Source organism: Pelophylax lessonae (assembly GCF_965119305.1).
Source record: "Pelophylax lessonae genome assembly, chromosome: 6".
Lineage (NCBI taxonomy): Eukaryota > Metazoa > Chordata > Amphibia > Anura > Ranidae > Pelophylax > Pelophylax lessonae.
The window spans coordinates 31435982-31454465 of NC_138773.1; the positions used below are offsets into that span (position 1 = coordinate 31435982).

General features: G+C 46.7%; 2 protein-coding genes across 2 annotated transcripts in view; both read right to left on the minus strand.

Moving 5' to 3' along the window:
• LOC309557569 (uncharacterized protein) overlaps window positions 1-18484 on the minus strand; it is a gene marked incomplete at its 5' end in the record, with an annotated part of 604667 nt that overhangs the window by 514359 nt on the left and 71824 nt on the right. The window lies entirely within an intron of this gene.
• UBE2T (ubiquitin conjugating enzyme E2 T) lies at window positions 3549-4161 on the minus strand (the record flags this gene model as incomplete). Its single annotated transcript, XM_082262250.1, has 1 exon — window positions 3549-4161. Exon 1 carries the CDS (start codon window positions 4107-4109, stop codon window positions 3549-3551), a length of 561 nt encoding a protein of 186 aa, XP_082118376.1. The 5' UTR covers window positions 4110-4161.

Sequence of the window (18484 nt, forward strand, 5' to 3'; positions counted from 1 at the left end):
GGCGACTTGTGAAGTCCAGTGCACCGCGACTTCGGCGCGACTTGCACAGACTTCATATAATGAAAGTCTATGCAAGTCGCTGCGAGGTTGCCCGAAGTAGTACAGGAACCTTTTTCTAAGTCGTAGCGACTTGTGTCGCTCCTATTAGAACGGGTCCTGTAGCAGTCAATGGACCGCGACTTGTCAGGCTGACCAGTCGCGCTGGTGTGAATCGAGTCTAAATTGCAAGGTCATCAGCACAGGTTCCAACGTTTAATAACGGATTCAATGTAATGAAGCAAAATAATCTGCATGACAGCCAGGCAACTAGCATTTTTTTTAAAGCACAGCAGCAAAGGCAACCTCCACATTTTTTTTTTTTTTAGGAACAGATTTTCTTAAGGAAATCCTGTGACCGAAGAATATAGGACAATGGTGTTTTAGTCACCAGCACTGATAAAAGTTATTCTTGTGAGATTATAAGGAATAGGAAAATCATTCAGGGCAGGGCATGCTGGGACATCACTAAGACTGAATAGTTGAGTCACCAGAAGCCAGAACATCCTGCGACTTCACGAGGCAAAGCATTCTGGGACATAAGAGAAAAGATTTTTGGTTTGAGTCCAGTGGAGACATCTGCTGATGTTCATAGGGCCGGCTGTCATCCAGAAACATTCTAGTACACTATCAGGGATGGTAATAGTCAGTATAGAGGAAGGCCACACTCCAATAACAGACTATTTTTCTTGAATTTATGGATGTAATGAAAAGTACAAACAGGCAAAGTGAGACTTCTAATGCTCATCACTGATTATTTTCTATTAAGCATTCTAGTGTAAACATGTTAGAATTCTCACTTCTCTTGCAGACAGGAGGTTCTTTTTTCTGGAGTCTGGTCATCCACTATATTGAATATCACATCTTCAGTGGGGAGCTGAACCTGCACCTGCTAGGGTGTTCTTACCTGCAGCAGTGTCCCGATTACCTTTTATACCATCAGGGATAAAACCAGAGTGTTTGGTTCAGAAGTCACATGGTGACATCAACTGCCATTCAGACCATAATGTAACAGGCTGTCATTAGGGGAGGAGGGGCATGCTGGGACACCACCAGAAATAAGCTAAAAATGGTTTGGTTTAGAAGTCATAGTAAAACCAATTGCCATTGGGACCATCCTGTGATGTCATAAATCAGACTTAGTGACAGCAACTGTCTTATATTATCGCGTGATGCAAGACAGAGCATGCTAGGAGACCAATCAGCTGGTTCTGGAGCCATGTGGTTGCCATTCAAACCATTCTGTCTCAGGCTATCATTTAGTGTAGAGCATGCCACAACACCACAAGGGATAAACCAGATCCTTTGCTTACAGTGATGTGAGACACCAGCTGGCACTCAGACCATCATTTAGGGTGAAGCATGCTGGGACATCACCAGGAATAAGATAAAATTATTAGGCTAAAAAGTCACTGATTGCCATTTGGACCATACTGTGATGTCATAAATCAGGCTGGCAAGGGTGAAGCATGCTGAGACATCACAAGAGATAAACTGGATTGTTTGGTTCTGAAGTCACTGGCTGCTAATTAAATCATCCATATAACTGTCTCATTCACAGTTCAGCAGACTGGCACCATATAAGAGGGGTGAGCTGGATTCTTTGGATCTGGAACCACATGGTGGACAGTGGCTGCTGTTCAAAGGTGGAGCATCAGGAATAAGCTGGATTGTTTTGTTCCGAGCGTCACATGTCTGTAGTGGCTGCTACTGAGACTATCCTGATACATCATAAGACAGGCTGTCATTCAAGATGGAAGCATGCTAGGACACTATCAGGAATAACCCAGATTGTTTGGTTCTCAAAGTCACGTGGCTGCCATTGAGACTATCCTTCTGCATAATGACAGGCTACCATTCAAGTTGGAGCATGCTGGGATAAGGCAGATTGTTTGGGCCAGAAGTCACATGGGGACAATGGCTGCCATTTATACTATCCAGAACACAGGCAGTCATTCAATGTGGAGCATATTGGGACACCATCAGAGGGTTGTGGGATGGTTTGGTTCTGGAGTCACAAGGGGACAGTGGCTGCCATTCATACCCTCCTAACACATCAGAACACCATCTGTTATTAAGAGTGAAACGTGCCAGGACACAAGCAAGTTTAGTTCTGAATTTACATGGAGACACGGGACAGCCATTTATTCCTTCCATAACACAGGCAGTCTTATTCACGGTGGAGCCGCTTGTAACACCCATCAGGGAAAGGCCAGATTGGATGTGAAGTCACTTGTGGACACCGGCTGTCATTCACGCAGGCAGTCTCACTAAAGGCAGAGTAGGCTGGGACACAATCAGAGGGGGGAGCTGGACTGTGCAGACCCTCCTGTGATATCCTAAGAGTCTGTTATCCAGGGTGGAGCAGGTTTGGACAGTATTAGGGGGTGAGTTGGACTGTGCAGACCATCCGGTGACAGTCTATCACTCAGGGTGGAGCAGGCTGGATGATTCTGGAGTCACATGGGGAAAACAAAGTCACGTGACTGCTCGAATGCAGACATCACTAAGGATCAGTTTCCTCCACCGTGTTCTGTCAGAATTCCACTACCAATCAGAAAATATAACGGAAGGAATGTTCTGAGCAAAAATTGCTTACTGCACATGTGCTCCAACATGGCTGCTATGCGTTCCAATAGGTTTCCTAATGTGACAGAACACGAAGCAGCGGCAGACAACTTCTCAGACTTGAATTTTACAATTATTTTAGCAGTAAACTCAACCTTTTATACCGAATCACAGTATTACATCTGTATTATAGTAAATATAGCGAGAAACCTGCAGGTAGACGGTGGTGACGGCCATCTTGGTACACCCCACACTGCTCAGCGACAAACTGCAAACGCGCAAGTCTTGAATTTTACATTTATTTTAGCAGTAAACTCCCCTTTTATACCGAATCCCAGTATTACATCTGCATTACAGTAATCTAGTGAGAAACCTGCAGGCAGAAGGTGGCGACGGCCATCTTGGTACACCCCGCACTGCTCAGCGACAATCTGATTATATAGTGAAATGTATTATAGTAAATATAGCGAGAAACCTGCAGGTAGAAGGTGGTGACGGCCATCTTGGTACACCCCGCACTGCTCAGTGACAAAGTGCAAGCGCGCAAGTCTTGAATTTTACATTTTAGCAGTAAACTCAACCTTTTATACTGAATCACAGTATTACATCTGTATTATAGTAATCTAGCGAGAAACCTGCAGGCAGAAGGTGGTGACGGCCATCTTGGTACACCCCGCACTGCTCAGCGACAAACTGATTATATAGTGAAATAGTCTATGTCACTCGGTCGCGGTGAAATAGTCTATGTCAGTACATAACTTGAGTTATCTGTTAAAATAAGTATAAAATTCAAACGTTGCCTGGGTGTATTTAGATGTCTGCTGCTGCTTTCACGTTCTGTCACATTAGGAAGCCTAGTGAAACGCATAGCGGCCATGTTGGAACGCATAGAGAATGCGCAATAAGCAGAATCACTTCCGGTCTATTTTCCAATAGAAAACCGATCACTCAGCCCGCCCCGTGACGTCACCCTGCTCCTCCTCCCGGCAGGGCCTCTTGCTGGGCTCCTCTCTCTCCGGCCCCGCCCTCTTATGTGTGGCCCCTGGGGCCTCGGCGTGTTTCTCGGTCCATTTCCGGGCGGTGGCGGTGTATGCGGCTCGGTGATACTTGTACTCCCGGGCGATGTCAGCCATGAGCGGGTCCTCGGGGTTGGGCTCAGTCATCAGTAGCTGTATGGAGGTGAGGACGGAGGAGAGGCTCAGCGCCGGTCTCCAGGCTCCCTTCGGCGGCGGCTTGAGGATGTCCAGGCAGATGCGGCCGGCGGAGTCGATGTTCGGGTGGTAGATGGGGGTGACGAACTGCACCCGGGGCGGCTCGAACGGGTAGCGCTCCGGCACGGAGATGTCCAGGCTGAACACGCCGCCCTCGTACGGGGACCCGGCGGAGCCCACCACCTGAGCCCGGAGCTCGTCCATCCGGTCCCCGGACTGCCAGCAGCTGACGCCCGAGGGCGGCTCGGTGCTGAGGAGTTGGAGCTCCCGCTTCAGGCGAGACTGTCGCTGCATCTCCGGTTCTGTCACTGGATAGAGGCGAACCGACTGAGCTTCAAGGAGCGCGCCCGGCGGAACAGCCAATCAGAGTGGGGGCATGTGACTGGGGCGGCCAATCAGAGCATAGCGTGTGACCGAAGCGGCCAATCAGAGCGTGGCGGGCGCACGGGAAATGCAGGGGACTTGCGTTAGTGGAAGGGGATCACGTGACGCCTCCCTAGTTACCTCAGAGGGTCTCTGTCTCCATAGTGACAGTGAACACAGTGTGGAAAGTGATAAATAAAGTCCTTTGGGCCCTCTTTCACACTTGCTTGACTGCAAAGCCCCATGACCAGTTGTACCCAATGAGTACTGTTCATATCTGTGCGCCTTGAAATCACAGTGACTTCAAAGTAGGCCCTGTGTAGCGTGAGAATTACCTACCCCGTGAGAATTACCTACCCCTCGTCACTTCCGGCCAGGAACAGCTGAGCAGCGCAGCAGTGCGCATGCTCACAGGGCCAGATACCTAAAGGGACGACAGAGGAGCTGACTAGTGCGCATGCGCACTAGTATGGAAATAGGACGGTGTACCGTGGAAAAAACCTACCCACGCGGCGGTTAAATAAAACAGCGGGGTTGCAATACGAATCATCTCCGCTCATGTGGCTGTCACTTCCCTGCTCTCGGCAAGTAAATATAAAAGCGGCTGGCGTCTCCGTGATTTATGTTTACATACACCCGCCGCCGCTTTTATATTTACTTGCCGAGAGCAGGGAAGTGACAGCCACAGGAGCGGAGATGATTCGTATTGCAGCCCAGATGTTTTAATGTAACGGCTGCATTCCATACAGTGCCGTGAACCGTAAGTGACGAGGGGTAGGTTTTTCTCACGGGTAGGTAATTCTCACGGAACACCTGCACTACTTTGCTGCAACTTGAGGTTCATAATAGTGATCGACCGATTATCGTCAACATCATTATATCGGTGGCCAATAGGCACTTTCCCCGATATATCGGAATCGGTCCCTGAGGTTAGCGATATTTCAGGAAAGTGCTGTACCGGAGTAATGCCTACAGCTAGAGGCATCACCCTGGTACCGGCGTCCATAGCCGATTGTTGGCGGTCTTGTAATGACAACCGATGTGGCTGAGAAGCCGCTCGGCTGTCATTACAAGGAGCGGGAAAGGATGTCCCCCTGCCACCTTCCCCGGGTCTCCTGTCCCACTGGGAGACCCGGGCATCCTACATGCAGGGCCGCCAAAGAGAAGACCCGATCAAAGCTGCATTCAGTGCTGGTTCACACTTCCGCGTGTGCGGTGATCGCATGTAATATCGGAGCGCACTGCTCCTTCATTACATACGATCAGATGTGCAGTGCGATTTCAGCCATACAGTTTGTATGGCTAAATTCGCACTGCACCCACACAAAAGACGCACATGAGGTATTTTTTCAGTGGCATCAGGATCGGATTGTACAGTGGTTCACACTTGGGCGATCCGATCCTGTGCTAACTGTCAGATCGCACTGCGATATGCGATCAAACTGGGGGTGTCGTTAACATTTCATTGACACCCCCAGCGTATCGCATATGGCAGTGTGAACTGCCAGATGTGCGTTTGCGATGCGGGAACACACTGCAAATTCGCAGCCTTCCCGCATCGCACAAGTGTGACCCGGCACTCAGCTCTAAACGGGTCTCCATTTTTTTTACTTTCAATAATTTTAATTCGACGCAGAGTACTGGGAAGTGATGTCATGGCATCACTTCCGGGTACAGGTGGCGCCGAATTAAAAAAACTTACAGCATTCAAAACAGCCAAACTTGGCGTTTTGAATGCTTTTAAGTGCAGAGGAGGAGTTTGGGGTCTTTTAGACCCCCCAGATCCCTCCACCACAGTACCTGTAGACATAAAAAAAAAAAAATGCAATGTCCGAAAATATCGGCCAATATCCGATGACCAAAATATCGACATCGGCGTTAAAAAAAACGATATCGGTCGATCAATAGTTCATAGACCTCAATATTACACAGACATCGCTTCAAGTCCAGGCAAAATGGCACAACTTTCAGGTTGCACAAGTGTGAGAGGGCCTTGTATGATATGAAAACATAAGTGAGGCTATGGGGCCCCAGTTATAAGGCAACAGTCTGGCTTTAGGTCCCATTTATATAGTGTGTTGCTGGCACTCTGGAATAAGCTGCCAATGCACTGGAGCAAACACAAATACAGACATACCATATTTTTTTCTCAGTGACACAACATATAGGTAGTACGTGGGGTGCGTTGCAACGCAATGTATAGGAGGTGTGTTGGTGCGCCATTGAAAGTTACACCTTTGGTTGAGGGGCGCATTTATTGCCCCCTCACTACCCCCTTTAGCTACAAAGGTAGCGGCCAGGGGTTTACATGTGCTACGGCCATGATGCATTGCTCTGTGTCAAGACTTAAACCCCCTGTTGCTTTTTGCGGGCATAGCGCCCGCCGAACATGACCCTTTCAAGTAAAGAGGACCACTCGGTAAGCACCCGGCAACCACGTTCAATGGGTGCGGGGGGGGGGGGGATCGCAGGTGGCGAGGAGGTGATACAACACCTCACTAGGACACTAGAGGCTAGGCCACACTGCTTCATTGGTTGGTATGGCGGCAAAACCGTCCACCTGAGGTGATACTAAGGCCTGGATGTCCATACCAGACAATCCACTCTCATTGCAGCTCAGTAACATTCCTCCTGTCTACACATTGCAGTATTACTGAACTGGTTGCTAGGCTACTGGTGACTATGTACACAGGTTGTTATGGCGGCAAAACAGTCTACCTCAGGCAACACTAAAGCCTAGTACACACGGGTTAAATGTCAGACAACGTTAGCCGGTTCAATAGAAACCATCCAAAAATCGGCCCGTGTGTATGGCAGCCGGTCCGACAGAAATCAGCCGTTTTAACAGGCATCTGTAGAAGGGCCATGACCGAAAATGGTCTGATTACACCCTCCCGATCAGCGCTGTCAGCCAATGGCTGAATGCGCTGACTGGTATTTTCTGGCGGAGGGGTTGTTCCCCTGTCAGAACACAATAGCACTTCAGATCACTATACTAACGTTGGATTGTTAGTACAGCAGCTCTGACCTGGATTGTGAGGTTTTTTCGTTTAACCCACGTGAGTTGAACGAAAATAAACTAGTAGGGTGTAGGAGGCCAGAGTTTCCATTGTGGATAATCTGTCCTCGTTGCAGCTCAGTAACAATACCCTGTGTACAGGGATCGACTGATTATCGGCAACACCGATATATCAGGGGTCGATATGCACTTTCCCTGATATATCGGAATCGGCCCCTGAGGATACCGATATTGCCGATATTTCGGGAATGTGCTTTACCGGAGTGATGCCTGTAGCTAGAGGCATCACCCCAGTACTGGCGTCCATAGCCAACAGTCAGCTGTCTTGTAATGACAACCGATGGAGCTGAGAAGCCGCTCGGCTGTCATTACAAGGAGCAGGAGGGGATGTACCCCCCCCCCTTCCGCAGCTCGCCCGGGTCTCCCGTCCCACCGGGAGACCCGGGCATCCTACCTCATCGGCCGCTGAAGAGAAGACCCGATCAAAGCCGCATTCGGCTCTGATCAGGTCTCCATGTAAAAAACCCGGAAGTGATGTCATGACATCACTTCCGGGTACTCGGCGCCACATTCAAGAAAATAACAGCATTCAAAACAGTCAAACTTGGCGTTTTGAATGCTTTTAAGTGTAGAGGAGGGGTTTGGGGTCTTTCAGACCCCCAGATCCCTCCACAAGAGTACCTGTGAAAAAAAAAAAAATTTAATGTCTGAAAATATCGGCGGATACCGATATCCGATGACCAAAATATTGGTATCGGCATTAAAAAAACGATATTGGTCGATCACTAGTACACAGGGTGGTGTTACTAAGCTGGTTGCTAGGACACTGGCAGTTGAGCCACTTAGCATTGCTTTATATGGTGGCAAAGCTGTACACCTCAGGTGATACTAAGGCCTAGGTATCCAGACAATCTACTCTCATTGCAGCTCAGTAACATTACCCTGTATACACATCGTAGTGTTACTGAACTGGTTGCTAGGCCACTGGTGGCTAGGCACACATGTTGTAATGGCGGCATAACCATCTGCCTCAGACAACAAGAAGGCTGGAGTTTGCATAGTGGACAATCTGTCCTCGTTGCATCCTTGTAACATTACCCTGTGCATATAGTGCAGTGTTACTAAGGTGGTTGCTAGGACACCGGCAGCTGAGCCACGCTGCGTCATTGGTTGGTATGGCAGCAAAATTGTCCAACTTAGGTGATATTAAGGCCGGGTTGTCCATACCAGACAATCTACTCTCATTGCAGCTCAGTAACATTACCCTGTATACACATCGCAGCGTTACTAAACTGGTTGCTAGGCCACTGGTGGCTAGTCACACAGGTTGTTACGGCGGCAAACCGGTCCGCCTCAGGCAACACTAAGGCTGGTGTTTCCATATTGGGCAATCTGCTCCTATTGCAGACCAGTACATTACCCTCTGTACACAGTGCGGTGTTACTAAGCTAGTTGCTAGGACACTGGCAGCTGAGCTGCATAGTGTCATTGGTAGTTTTTGGTGCCAAAACCACCCACCTCAGGTGATAGTAATGCCAGAGGGTCTATACCGCACAATCCACCCTCATTGCAGCTCAGTAACATTACCCTCCCCACCCGCCTGGTCCCTTCTGTAATTCCTTCCGGGGTTGCCAAGCTGTCAGCACCCCTGCAGCAGCTCCAGCAATCTGGGGATTTGAAATCCCAATTCTTCTCCAAACAGCGCATTCAGGGTGGACCAGATTGTTTCTGATTGGCCAGCGCCATCACAGTTAATCTATTCTGTCCGTCCTGGAAGTTCTGCTTGGAGAAGAGCGAGGTTATTAAATCCCTGAATCGCTGGAGCGGCTTTGGTGGTGCTAGAGCTCGGCAACCTTGGAGGTAAGTACAGCGGGGACCAGAGGGTTGGGGAGGGTATCTGGTGTTAGTTCACCTTTACATTTTTACTGTACAGGTGAGCCAGCCCTTTAAATAAAAGTAGTTCCTTTCATCTAATTAACCCCACATTTTTTAAATATATTAACCACTTAAGGACCGCCCCCCGCTGTTATACTGCCGCAGGCAGTCCCTCCTGCGCAAACCGACGTAGGTATACATAGGTCACCCACCTGCAGCTCCCGCCCCCACTCTGCAGCGGGGACTCGGATGCACGCCTGAAACCCCCCATCGCTCCCCGCTGAGAGAGAAGGACGGTCAGTTATTGTAAGCACAGCTGACCGTTCTTCTCTCTGGAATGATCATAGAGTGCCTGTGATCCTTCTATGTAGGATCACATGTCTCTCTGATCATTTCACAAGTCCCGCCCCCACACAGTTAGAATCACTCCCCTAGGCTCACATTTAACCCCTTGATCACCTACAGTATTAACCCCTTCCCTGCCAGTGTAATTATTACAGTAACGGCATATTTTTAGCACTGATTACTGTAGTAATGTCACTGGTTCCCCCAAAAATGTCAGTTACGGGTCCGATCTGTCCGTCGAAATGTCGCAGTCCCGCTAAAAATCGCAGATCGCCGCCATTACTAGTAAAAAAAAAAATTAAAAATAATAATAAAAATGACATAAATCTTTCCCGTAGTTAGTTTGCGCTAACCAATCAAAATACGCTTATTGTAATTTTGTTTTACCAAAAATATGTAGCAGAAAACAAATTGGCCTAGAATATTATAAAAATTTTGAGTTTTAAATTTTTTTTTTTTGGGAATGTCATATAGCAGAAAATGTAAAATATTGTTTTTTTTTTTTTTTCAGAGTTGTCGCTCTTTTTTTTTTATAGCGCAAAAAAATAAAAATCACAGAGGTGATCAAATACCACCAAAAGAAAGCTCTATTTGTGGGAAAATAAGGACGTCAATTTTATTTGGGTACAGCGTAGCACGGCCGCGCAATTCTCAGTTAAAGTAACGCAGTGCCGAATCGCAAAAAATGGCCTGGTCATTAAGGGGGCAAATCCTTCCGGTCCAGAAGTGATTAATAAGCTTTTTTTTAAACTTTAAATAATTTAACGCCAGGCTCTGTACAAGAAATATAATTTTATATCAACTACAACAGGTACTAAGACAATCAGAGAGATGGTTCTGTGGTCACCGATGGTCCCATGTGACGGACTCTTCACACCCAGACGCTGGTCTCAGGAACACATCTATACTCATACAAACAGACCCAGTGCTATTTTTTAGAAAGCATTGTCTTATCTCTGCAGGTCTTGGATGAGCGGCCTGTTTCTGTTTAGTAGAATATTGTATAATGTGTCCTTGTGGTCCGTTCCCCAGCCTCGGATATAACGGTACAGCTCTCTCATCTTCTCCTGCGATGTGCTCTGGCACCGCACTCGCTCATATTGTTCATATGTCAGCAGATCCTCTTGAAGAAGACCATCTAAGACACCATCCACTGCATACATCCGACTTATCAGATTCTCCCGATGTCTGTCCACAAAGTGCCTTCCGTCTGTGCATGAAGGACAAGCGGCAGTATTAAAGAAGAACGCTGCTGTTAAACTATTTATAGGACATTAATAACAGCTACACCAACCATACCTTTCAATCTGCAACATCTATGCTTCCTCTGGAGCAATTTATTTTGTTTCTCACACATTTTGAAATCTGTATTTTTGGCTAGAAAATTATCTAAAACCCCAAGAATAAATATATATATATATATATATATATATATACAGTGGGTACGGAAAGTATTCAGACCCCCTTAAATTTTTCACTCTTTGTTATATTGCAGCCATTTGCTAAAATCATTTAGGTTCATTCTTCTTCCTCATGAATGTACACACAGCTCCCCATACTGACAGAAAAACACAGAATTGTTGACATTGTTGCAGATTTATTAAAGAATAAAAACTGAAATATCACATGGTCCTAAGTATTCAGACCCTTTGCTCAGTATTTAGTAGAAGCCCCCTTTTGATCTAATACAACCAGGAATCTTTTTGGGAAAGATGCAACAAGTCTTTCACACCTGGATTTGGGGATCCTCTGCCATTCCTCCTTGCAGATCCTCTCCAGTTCTGTCAGGTTGGATGATAAACGTTGGTGGACAGCCATTTTTAGGTCTCTCCAGAGATGCTCAATTGGGTTTAAGTCAGGGCTCTGGCTGGGCCATTCAAGAACAGTCACGGAGTTGTTGTGAAGCCACTCCTTTGTTATTTTAGCTGTGTGCTTAGGGTCATTGTCTTGTTGGAAGGTAAACCTTCTGCCCAGTCTGAGGTCCAGAGCACTCTGGAGAAGGTTTTTGTCCAGGATATCCCTGTACTTGGCCGCATTCATCTTTCCCTTGATTGCAACCAGTCTTCCTGTCCTTGCAGCTAAAAAACACCCCCACAGCCTGATGCTGCCACCACCATGCTTCACTGTTGGGACTGTATTGGACAGGTGATGAGCAGTGCCTGGTTTTCTCTACACATACCGCTTAGAATTAAGGCCAAAAAGTTCTATTTTGGTCTCATCAGACCAGAGAATCTTATTTCTCACCATCTTGGAGCCCTTCGGGTGTTTTTTAGCAAACTCCATGCGGGCTTTCATGTGTCTTACACTGAGGAGAGGCTTCCGTCGGGCCACTCTGCCATAAAGCCCCGACTGGTGGAGGGCTGCAGTGATAGTTGACTTTCTACAACTTTCTCCCATCGCCTGACTGCATCTCTGGAGCTCAGCCACAGTGATCTTTGGGTTCTTCTTTACCTCTCTCACCAAGGCTCTTCTCCCCCGATAGCTCAGTTTGGCCGGACGGCCAGCTCTAGGAAGGGTTCTGGTCATCCCAAACGTCTTCCATTTGAGGATTATGGAGGCCACTGTGCTCTTAGGAACCTTAAGTGCAGCAGAAATCTTTTTGTAACCTTGGCCAGATCTGTGCCTTGCCACAATTCTGTCTCTGAGCTCTTCAGGCAGTTCCTTTGACCTCATGATTCTCATTTGCTCTGACATGCATTGTGATCTGGAAGGTCTTATATAGACAGGTGTGTGGCTTTCCTAATCAAGTCCAATCAGTATAATCAAACACAGCTGGACTCAAATGAAGGTGTAGAACCATCTCAAGGATGATCAGAAGAAATGGAAAGCACCTGAGTTAAATATATGTCACAGCAAAGGGTCTGAATACTTAGGACCATGTGATATTTCAGTTTTTCTTTTTTAATAAATCTGCAACAATGTCAACAATTCTGTGTTTTTCTGTCAGTATGGGGTGCTATGTGTACATTCATGAGGAAGAAGAATGAACCTAAATGATTTTAGCAAATGGCTGCAATATAACAAAGAGTGAAAAATTTAAGGGGGTCTGAATACTTTCTGTACCCACTGTATATACAGTACATACAATGCCTATTTTTTTATTTAGTGGGAGTGCGGGGGAAAGCAGTTCCAGCACTGAATATACATAAGGGCTGAGGTGTACTGGAAGGTCTATTGATGCTGGCTTCTTGGGATTCTATTGTTGCTGTTGGGGATCTATTGTAGATGGGGGCTTTATTGTTGCTGGAGAAGTCTATTGTTTCTGGGGAGTCTCATGTTCTTGGTGGAGGGGGGGGGGGGGACTTGGTGTTGGGAAGGATCTACTGTTGAGGGATCTATTGTTTCTAACTGCTGTAGGGTTTATTGATGCTTGTTGCTAGTGGGGGTGTGCTGGTGCTAGGGGGGGTCTATTGTTGCTGGAGGGGTATTTTGTTGCATGGGGATTTATTGTTTCTTGTTTGGGGGGGGGATATTGTTGCTGGCTGCGGGGGATCTATTTTACTGCTTTTCTTGTTATCATTAACAAATTCTATATTAATTACTTAGCACCACAAAATTATGCTTGGTTTTGTATTCTCTAAAAGGAGCGGTACTGGAAGGTGGGTAGGGGGTGGAACCAAGGGATGTTGTTTGGGGGTGGATAGCGGGTGGAACCAAGGGATGGTGCTAGGAGGTGGGTAGCAGGTGGAACCAAGGGATGTTGCTCGGAGATGGGTAGGGGTTGGAACCAAGGATTGTTGCTTGGAGGTGGGTAGCAAGGGGAACCAAGGGATGTTGTTTGGGGGTGGGTAGCAGGTGGAATCAAGGGATGTTGCTAGGAGGTTGGTAGCAGATGGAACCAAGGGATGTTGTTTGGGGGTGGGTAGCGGGTGGAATCAAGGGATGTTGCTAGGAGGTTGGTAGCAGGTGGAACCAAGGGATGTTGCTCGGAGATTGGTAGGGGTTGGAACCAAGGATTGTTGCTTGGAGGTGGGTAGCAAGTGGAACCAAGGAATGTTGTTTGGGGGTGGGTAGCGGGTGGAACCAAGGGACGTTGCTCGGAAGTGAGAAGGGGTGGAACCAAGGAACATTGCTTGGAGGTGGGTAGGGGGGTGCAACCAAGGAACGTTGCTCGGAGGTGGGATTGCGGATAGAACCTATGCTGAACCCTGCAATCTGACCCTGTCTGTCACTTAGGAGATCCGCCCGCTTGTGTTTACACAAGCAGGCGGATCTCCACACTCGATTCCTCGACGATCGGGGAAGAGCGGCGGTGATCACCACCTCTCCTCCCCTGGCCCGACTCCCGCTGTGACTGAATACAGCGGGAGCGAGCCTCCGGCGGCGTGCACGCGCCGCCGAGAAAGGGGAGTGTCTGGCGACGTAGGTCTACATCGCCAGACGATAACGAACCACTTTGCCGCAGTAGTGCTCTAGTGAGCAGACGGCAAATGGTTAAGTATTTCAGGAAAATACCGCATTATGTCAGTGCAGAGGGAGAAAGGCAGGCGGCTGATGTAAACAAGCCGCCTGTCAATCTCCCCTGTGTATGAATGGTGATCATACGGTTCTACTATGTAGGACTGTTGATCACTGTTCCTACGCCTCAAGCCACAGCCAATCACAGTTAGAATCACGCCTCTAGGGACACACATCCTTCTAAAAAAAAGTTAACCCCTTCACTGCCAGTGTAATTTTACAGTAACAGTGCATATGTATAGCACTGATTACTGTAGAAATGTCACTGATAACCCCAAAAGTGTCAAAAATGTCAGTCAATGTCGCAGTACCGCAAAAAAAATTGCAGATCGCCGCCATTACGCGTTAAAAAAAAAAAAACAACAAAAATGACAAAAATCTTTCCCTTTGTTAGTAAACGCGATAACTTTTGCGCAAACCAATCAAAATACGCTTTTTGCGATTTTTTTTAACCAAACATAGGTAGCATAAAACAAATTGGCCGAAAACGTTAAAAAATATTGATTTTTACTTTTTTGTGGGGGGGAATTTCATATAAAAAAAATGTGAAAAATATTGTAATTTTTGCAAAATTGTCGCTCTTTTTTTGTTTATAGCGCATGATCAAAAAATCGCACAGGTGATCAAATACCACCAAAAGAAAGCTCTGTTTGTGGGAAAAAAAGGGCGCCAAATTCGTTTAGGTACAGTGTCGCACGACCGCGCAATTGTCCGTTAAATTCACGCAGTGCCGAATCGCAAAATAGGCCCTGGTCAGGAAGGGGGTAAAACCTTCCGGGGCTTAAGTGGTTAAGAACTGGCGGCAGGCAATCACTAATATGTTTCACTTCCTCATACGGTTCTGCAAATACACCATGCTGCTTAGCGGGGGGGGGGGGGGGGGGGACAAAGCCATGTTTATCTAACTGAAGGATCAGATCCTCTAATTGAAGTCTAATAATTAAAGGGGTAAGCCGACATCTTTTGTACTTACCAGCCATGGCCGGGGAGTTCTGGGATCAGGATCTCGCCGTGAATAGGATAATTTGTCCCTATGAGGAAATGAAAATACTATATATAGGAAACTGAAAGTAACATTGTAGTTACGGGAAGTTGTAGTAACCCTTACACTGCCGGTGTTGCAACTCCCTCGTCGGCAAACAGCCTGCAGCTATATGAGCAATGGAGGAAACTTGCAGGACTGCTAGACTGACAACCGATCGTTCAGATGTCACAGATGGCCTCTGGTTCTAGTCCAGGCACAGCTGTGGTGCACCGTATTCTCAGTGCCGGACTAGGATAATACAACGTACCAGTACAGGGTGGGTTAAACGTGCACATCTGGACGTACAATGGAACTGGATGGGGAGGGGGGGATATTGCAACATACTGTATTTAACCCCTTCTGGACTGGAAAGATTTGCCTCGTTAATGACCAGGCCATATTTTGCGATTCAGCTCTGCGTTACATTAACGGACAATTGCGCGGTTGTGCGATGCTGTACCCAAATAAAATTGATGTCCTTTTTTTCCCACAAATACAGCTTTCTATTGGTGGTATTTGATCACCTCTGCGTTTTTTTTTTTTTTGCGCTATAAACAAAAAAAAAACACAATTTTGAAAAAAAAAAAAAACATTTTTTTACATTCTGCTATAAAACATTCCCAATAAAAAAAAATTAAAAATTAAGTTTTTTCATCAATTTAGGCCAATATGTATTCCGCTACATATTTGTGGTAAAAACAAATCCTGGTATTTGATTACCTCTGCGTTTTTTTTTTTTTTTTTGCGCTATAAACAAAAAAAAAAAACACAATTTTGAAAAAAAAAAAAATTTTTTTTTTACTTTCTGCTATAAAACATTCCCAATAAAAAAAAAAATTAAAAATTACGTTTTTTCATCAATTTAGGCCAATATGTATTCCGCTACATATTTGTGGTGAAAACAAATCCTGGTATTTGATCACCTGTGCGATTTTTATTTTATTGCGCGCTAAACAAAAAAAGAGCTCCAATTCTGAAAAAAAAAAAAACAATATTTTTCACTTTCTGCTATATAACATTCCCCAAAAAATAAATAAACAAATAAATAAATAAATAAATAAAAATCTAAATTTTTTTAACATTTTAGGCCAATTTGTTTTCTGCTACATATTTTTGGTTAAAAAAATCGCAATGACCGTATTTTGATTGGTTTGCGCAAAAGCTACTACTAAGTACAGGAAAGATTTATGTAGTTTTTATTGTTTTTTTTTTTTTTTTTTTTTAACATTTTAGGCCAAATTGTTTTCTGCTACATATTTTTGGTAAAAAAAAAAAAAAATATGCGTTTTGATTGGTTTGCGGAAAAGTTATTGCGTCTACTAACTGCTATATAACGTTCCCAAAAAAAAAAAATTAAAAATCAAAATTTTTTTAACATTTTAGGCCAATTTGTTATCTGCTACATATGTTTGGTAAAAAAAATCGCAAAAAGAGTATTTTGATTGGTTTGCGCAAAAGTTATCGCGTAAATACATAGTAGAACCGTATGATCAGTGTCTCTACACAGGGAGAACTGACAGGCAGCTTGTTTACACAAGCTGCCTGCCTTTCTCCCTCTCCCCTGACGATCGCAGAGTGACCGGCGGACATCGGGTTCGCCGGTCACACGCGCGGGGGGAGCGGGAGCGTGCCGCCGGCGGCGCGCGCTCGCTCCCCAGACCCTCCCAGGCTAGTGACGTACCGATACGTCACTCTGCCTGTGAGGGGCTGACCGCCGCAGTATATGTTCGTGCGGCGGTCGGCAAGCGGTTAACCGCCTCCCACCCACCGTATAGACAAATGACAGCGGAGAGGGGCTGCAGCTCTTTACCCATGTGATCGGCTGTGTCCAATCACAGCCATTCACATGTAAACAAGGAGATGCCATTTATCGGCTCTCCTCGCCTCACACTGGCAGAATGTGAGGAGAGGAGAGCTGATCAGCGCCATCTTCTCACAGAGGAGATGTGTAAAGGTAATCAGGGCACTGATTACAATGCAGCCCCAACAGTGCCAATCGGTGATGCCACTCTATGCCCATCAGAGACACCAGTCTGTACCCATCAGAGACACCAATCTGTGCCCATCAGAGACACCAGTCTGTAACCATCAGAGACATCAGTCTGTGCCCCTCAGAGACACCAGTCTGTACCCATCTGGGACACCAGTCTGTACCCATCAGAGACAGTAGCCTGTGCCCATCAGAGACATCAGTCTGTGCCCATCTGGGACACCAGTCTGTGCCCATCTGGGACACCAGTCTGTACCCATCAGAGACACCAGTCTGTGCCCATCAGAGACACCAGTCTGTAACTATCAGAGACATCAGTCTGTGCCCATCTGGGACACCAGTCTGTACCCATCAGAGACACCAGGCTGTGCCCATCAGAGACACCAGTCTGTGCCCCTCAGAGACACCAGTCTGTACCCATCTGGGACACCAGTCTGTACCCATCAGAGACAGTAGTCTGTGCCCATCAGAGACATCAGTCTGTGCCCATCTGGGACACCAGTCTGTGCCCATCTGGGACACCAGTCTGTACCCATCAGAGACACCAGTCTGTGCCCATCAGAGACACCAGTCTGTACCCATCAGATACACCAGTCTGTGCCCATCAGAGACATCAGTCTGTGCCCATCTGGGACACCAGTCTGTGCCCATCAGAGACATTAGTCTGTGCCCATCTGGGAGACCAGTCTGTGCCCATCTGGGACACCAGTCTGTGCCCATCTGGGACACCAGTCTGTACCCATCAGAGACACCAGTCTGTGCCCATCAGAGACACCAGTCTGTAACCATCAGAGACATCAGTCTGTGCCCATCTGGGACACCAGTCTGTGCCCATCTGGGACACCAGTCTGTACCCATCAGAGACACCAGTCTGTACCCATCAGAGACACCAGTCTGTGCCCATCAGAGACATCAGTCTGTGGCCATCTGGGACACCAGTCTGTGCCCATCAGAGACACCAGTCTGTGCCCATCAGAGACATTAGTCTGTGCCCATCAGAAACACCAGTCTGTGCCCATCAGAAACACCAGTCTGTGCCCCTCAGAGACACCAGTCTGTGCCTCTCAGAGACACCAGTCTGTGCCCATCAGAGACACCAGTCTGTACCCATCTGGGACACCAGTCTGTGCCCATCAGAGACACCAGTCTGTACCCATCAGAGACACCAGTCTGTGCCCATCAGAGACACCAGTCTATACCCATCAGAGACACTAGTCTGTGCCCATCAGTGATGCCAATCAGTGCTGCCTTTCAGTGCTCATTAGTGCCTGCCCATCAGTGCCACCTATCAGTGCCAAACAGTGCCACCTATCAGTGCCCACCAGTTCCACCTATCAGTGCTGCATATCAGTGGTGCATATTAGTGCCTCTTCATCAGTGCCACCCCATTAGTGCCCATCAATGCCACCTCATTAGTGCCCATCAATGCTGCCTCATTAGTGCCCTTCAGTGCCCATCAGCGCCGTCTATCAGTGCCCATCAGCAAAGGAGAACAATTAGTTATTTACAAAATTTATAACAGAAACTGGTCATTTTTTTTTTTATTTATTTTTTTTTTTTAGCAAAAATAAAAAACTCAGTGGTGATTAAATACC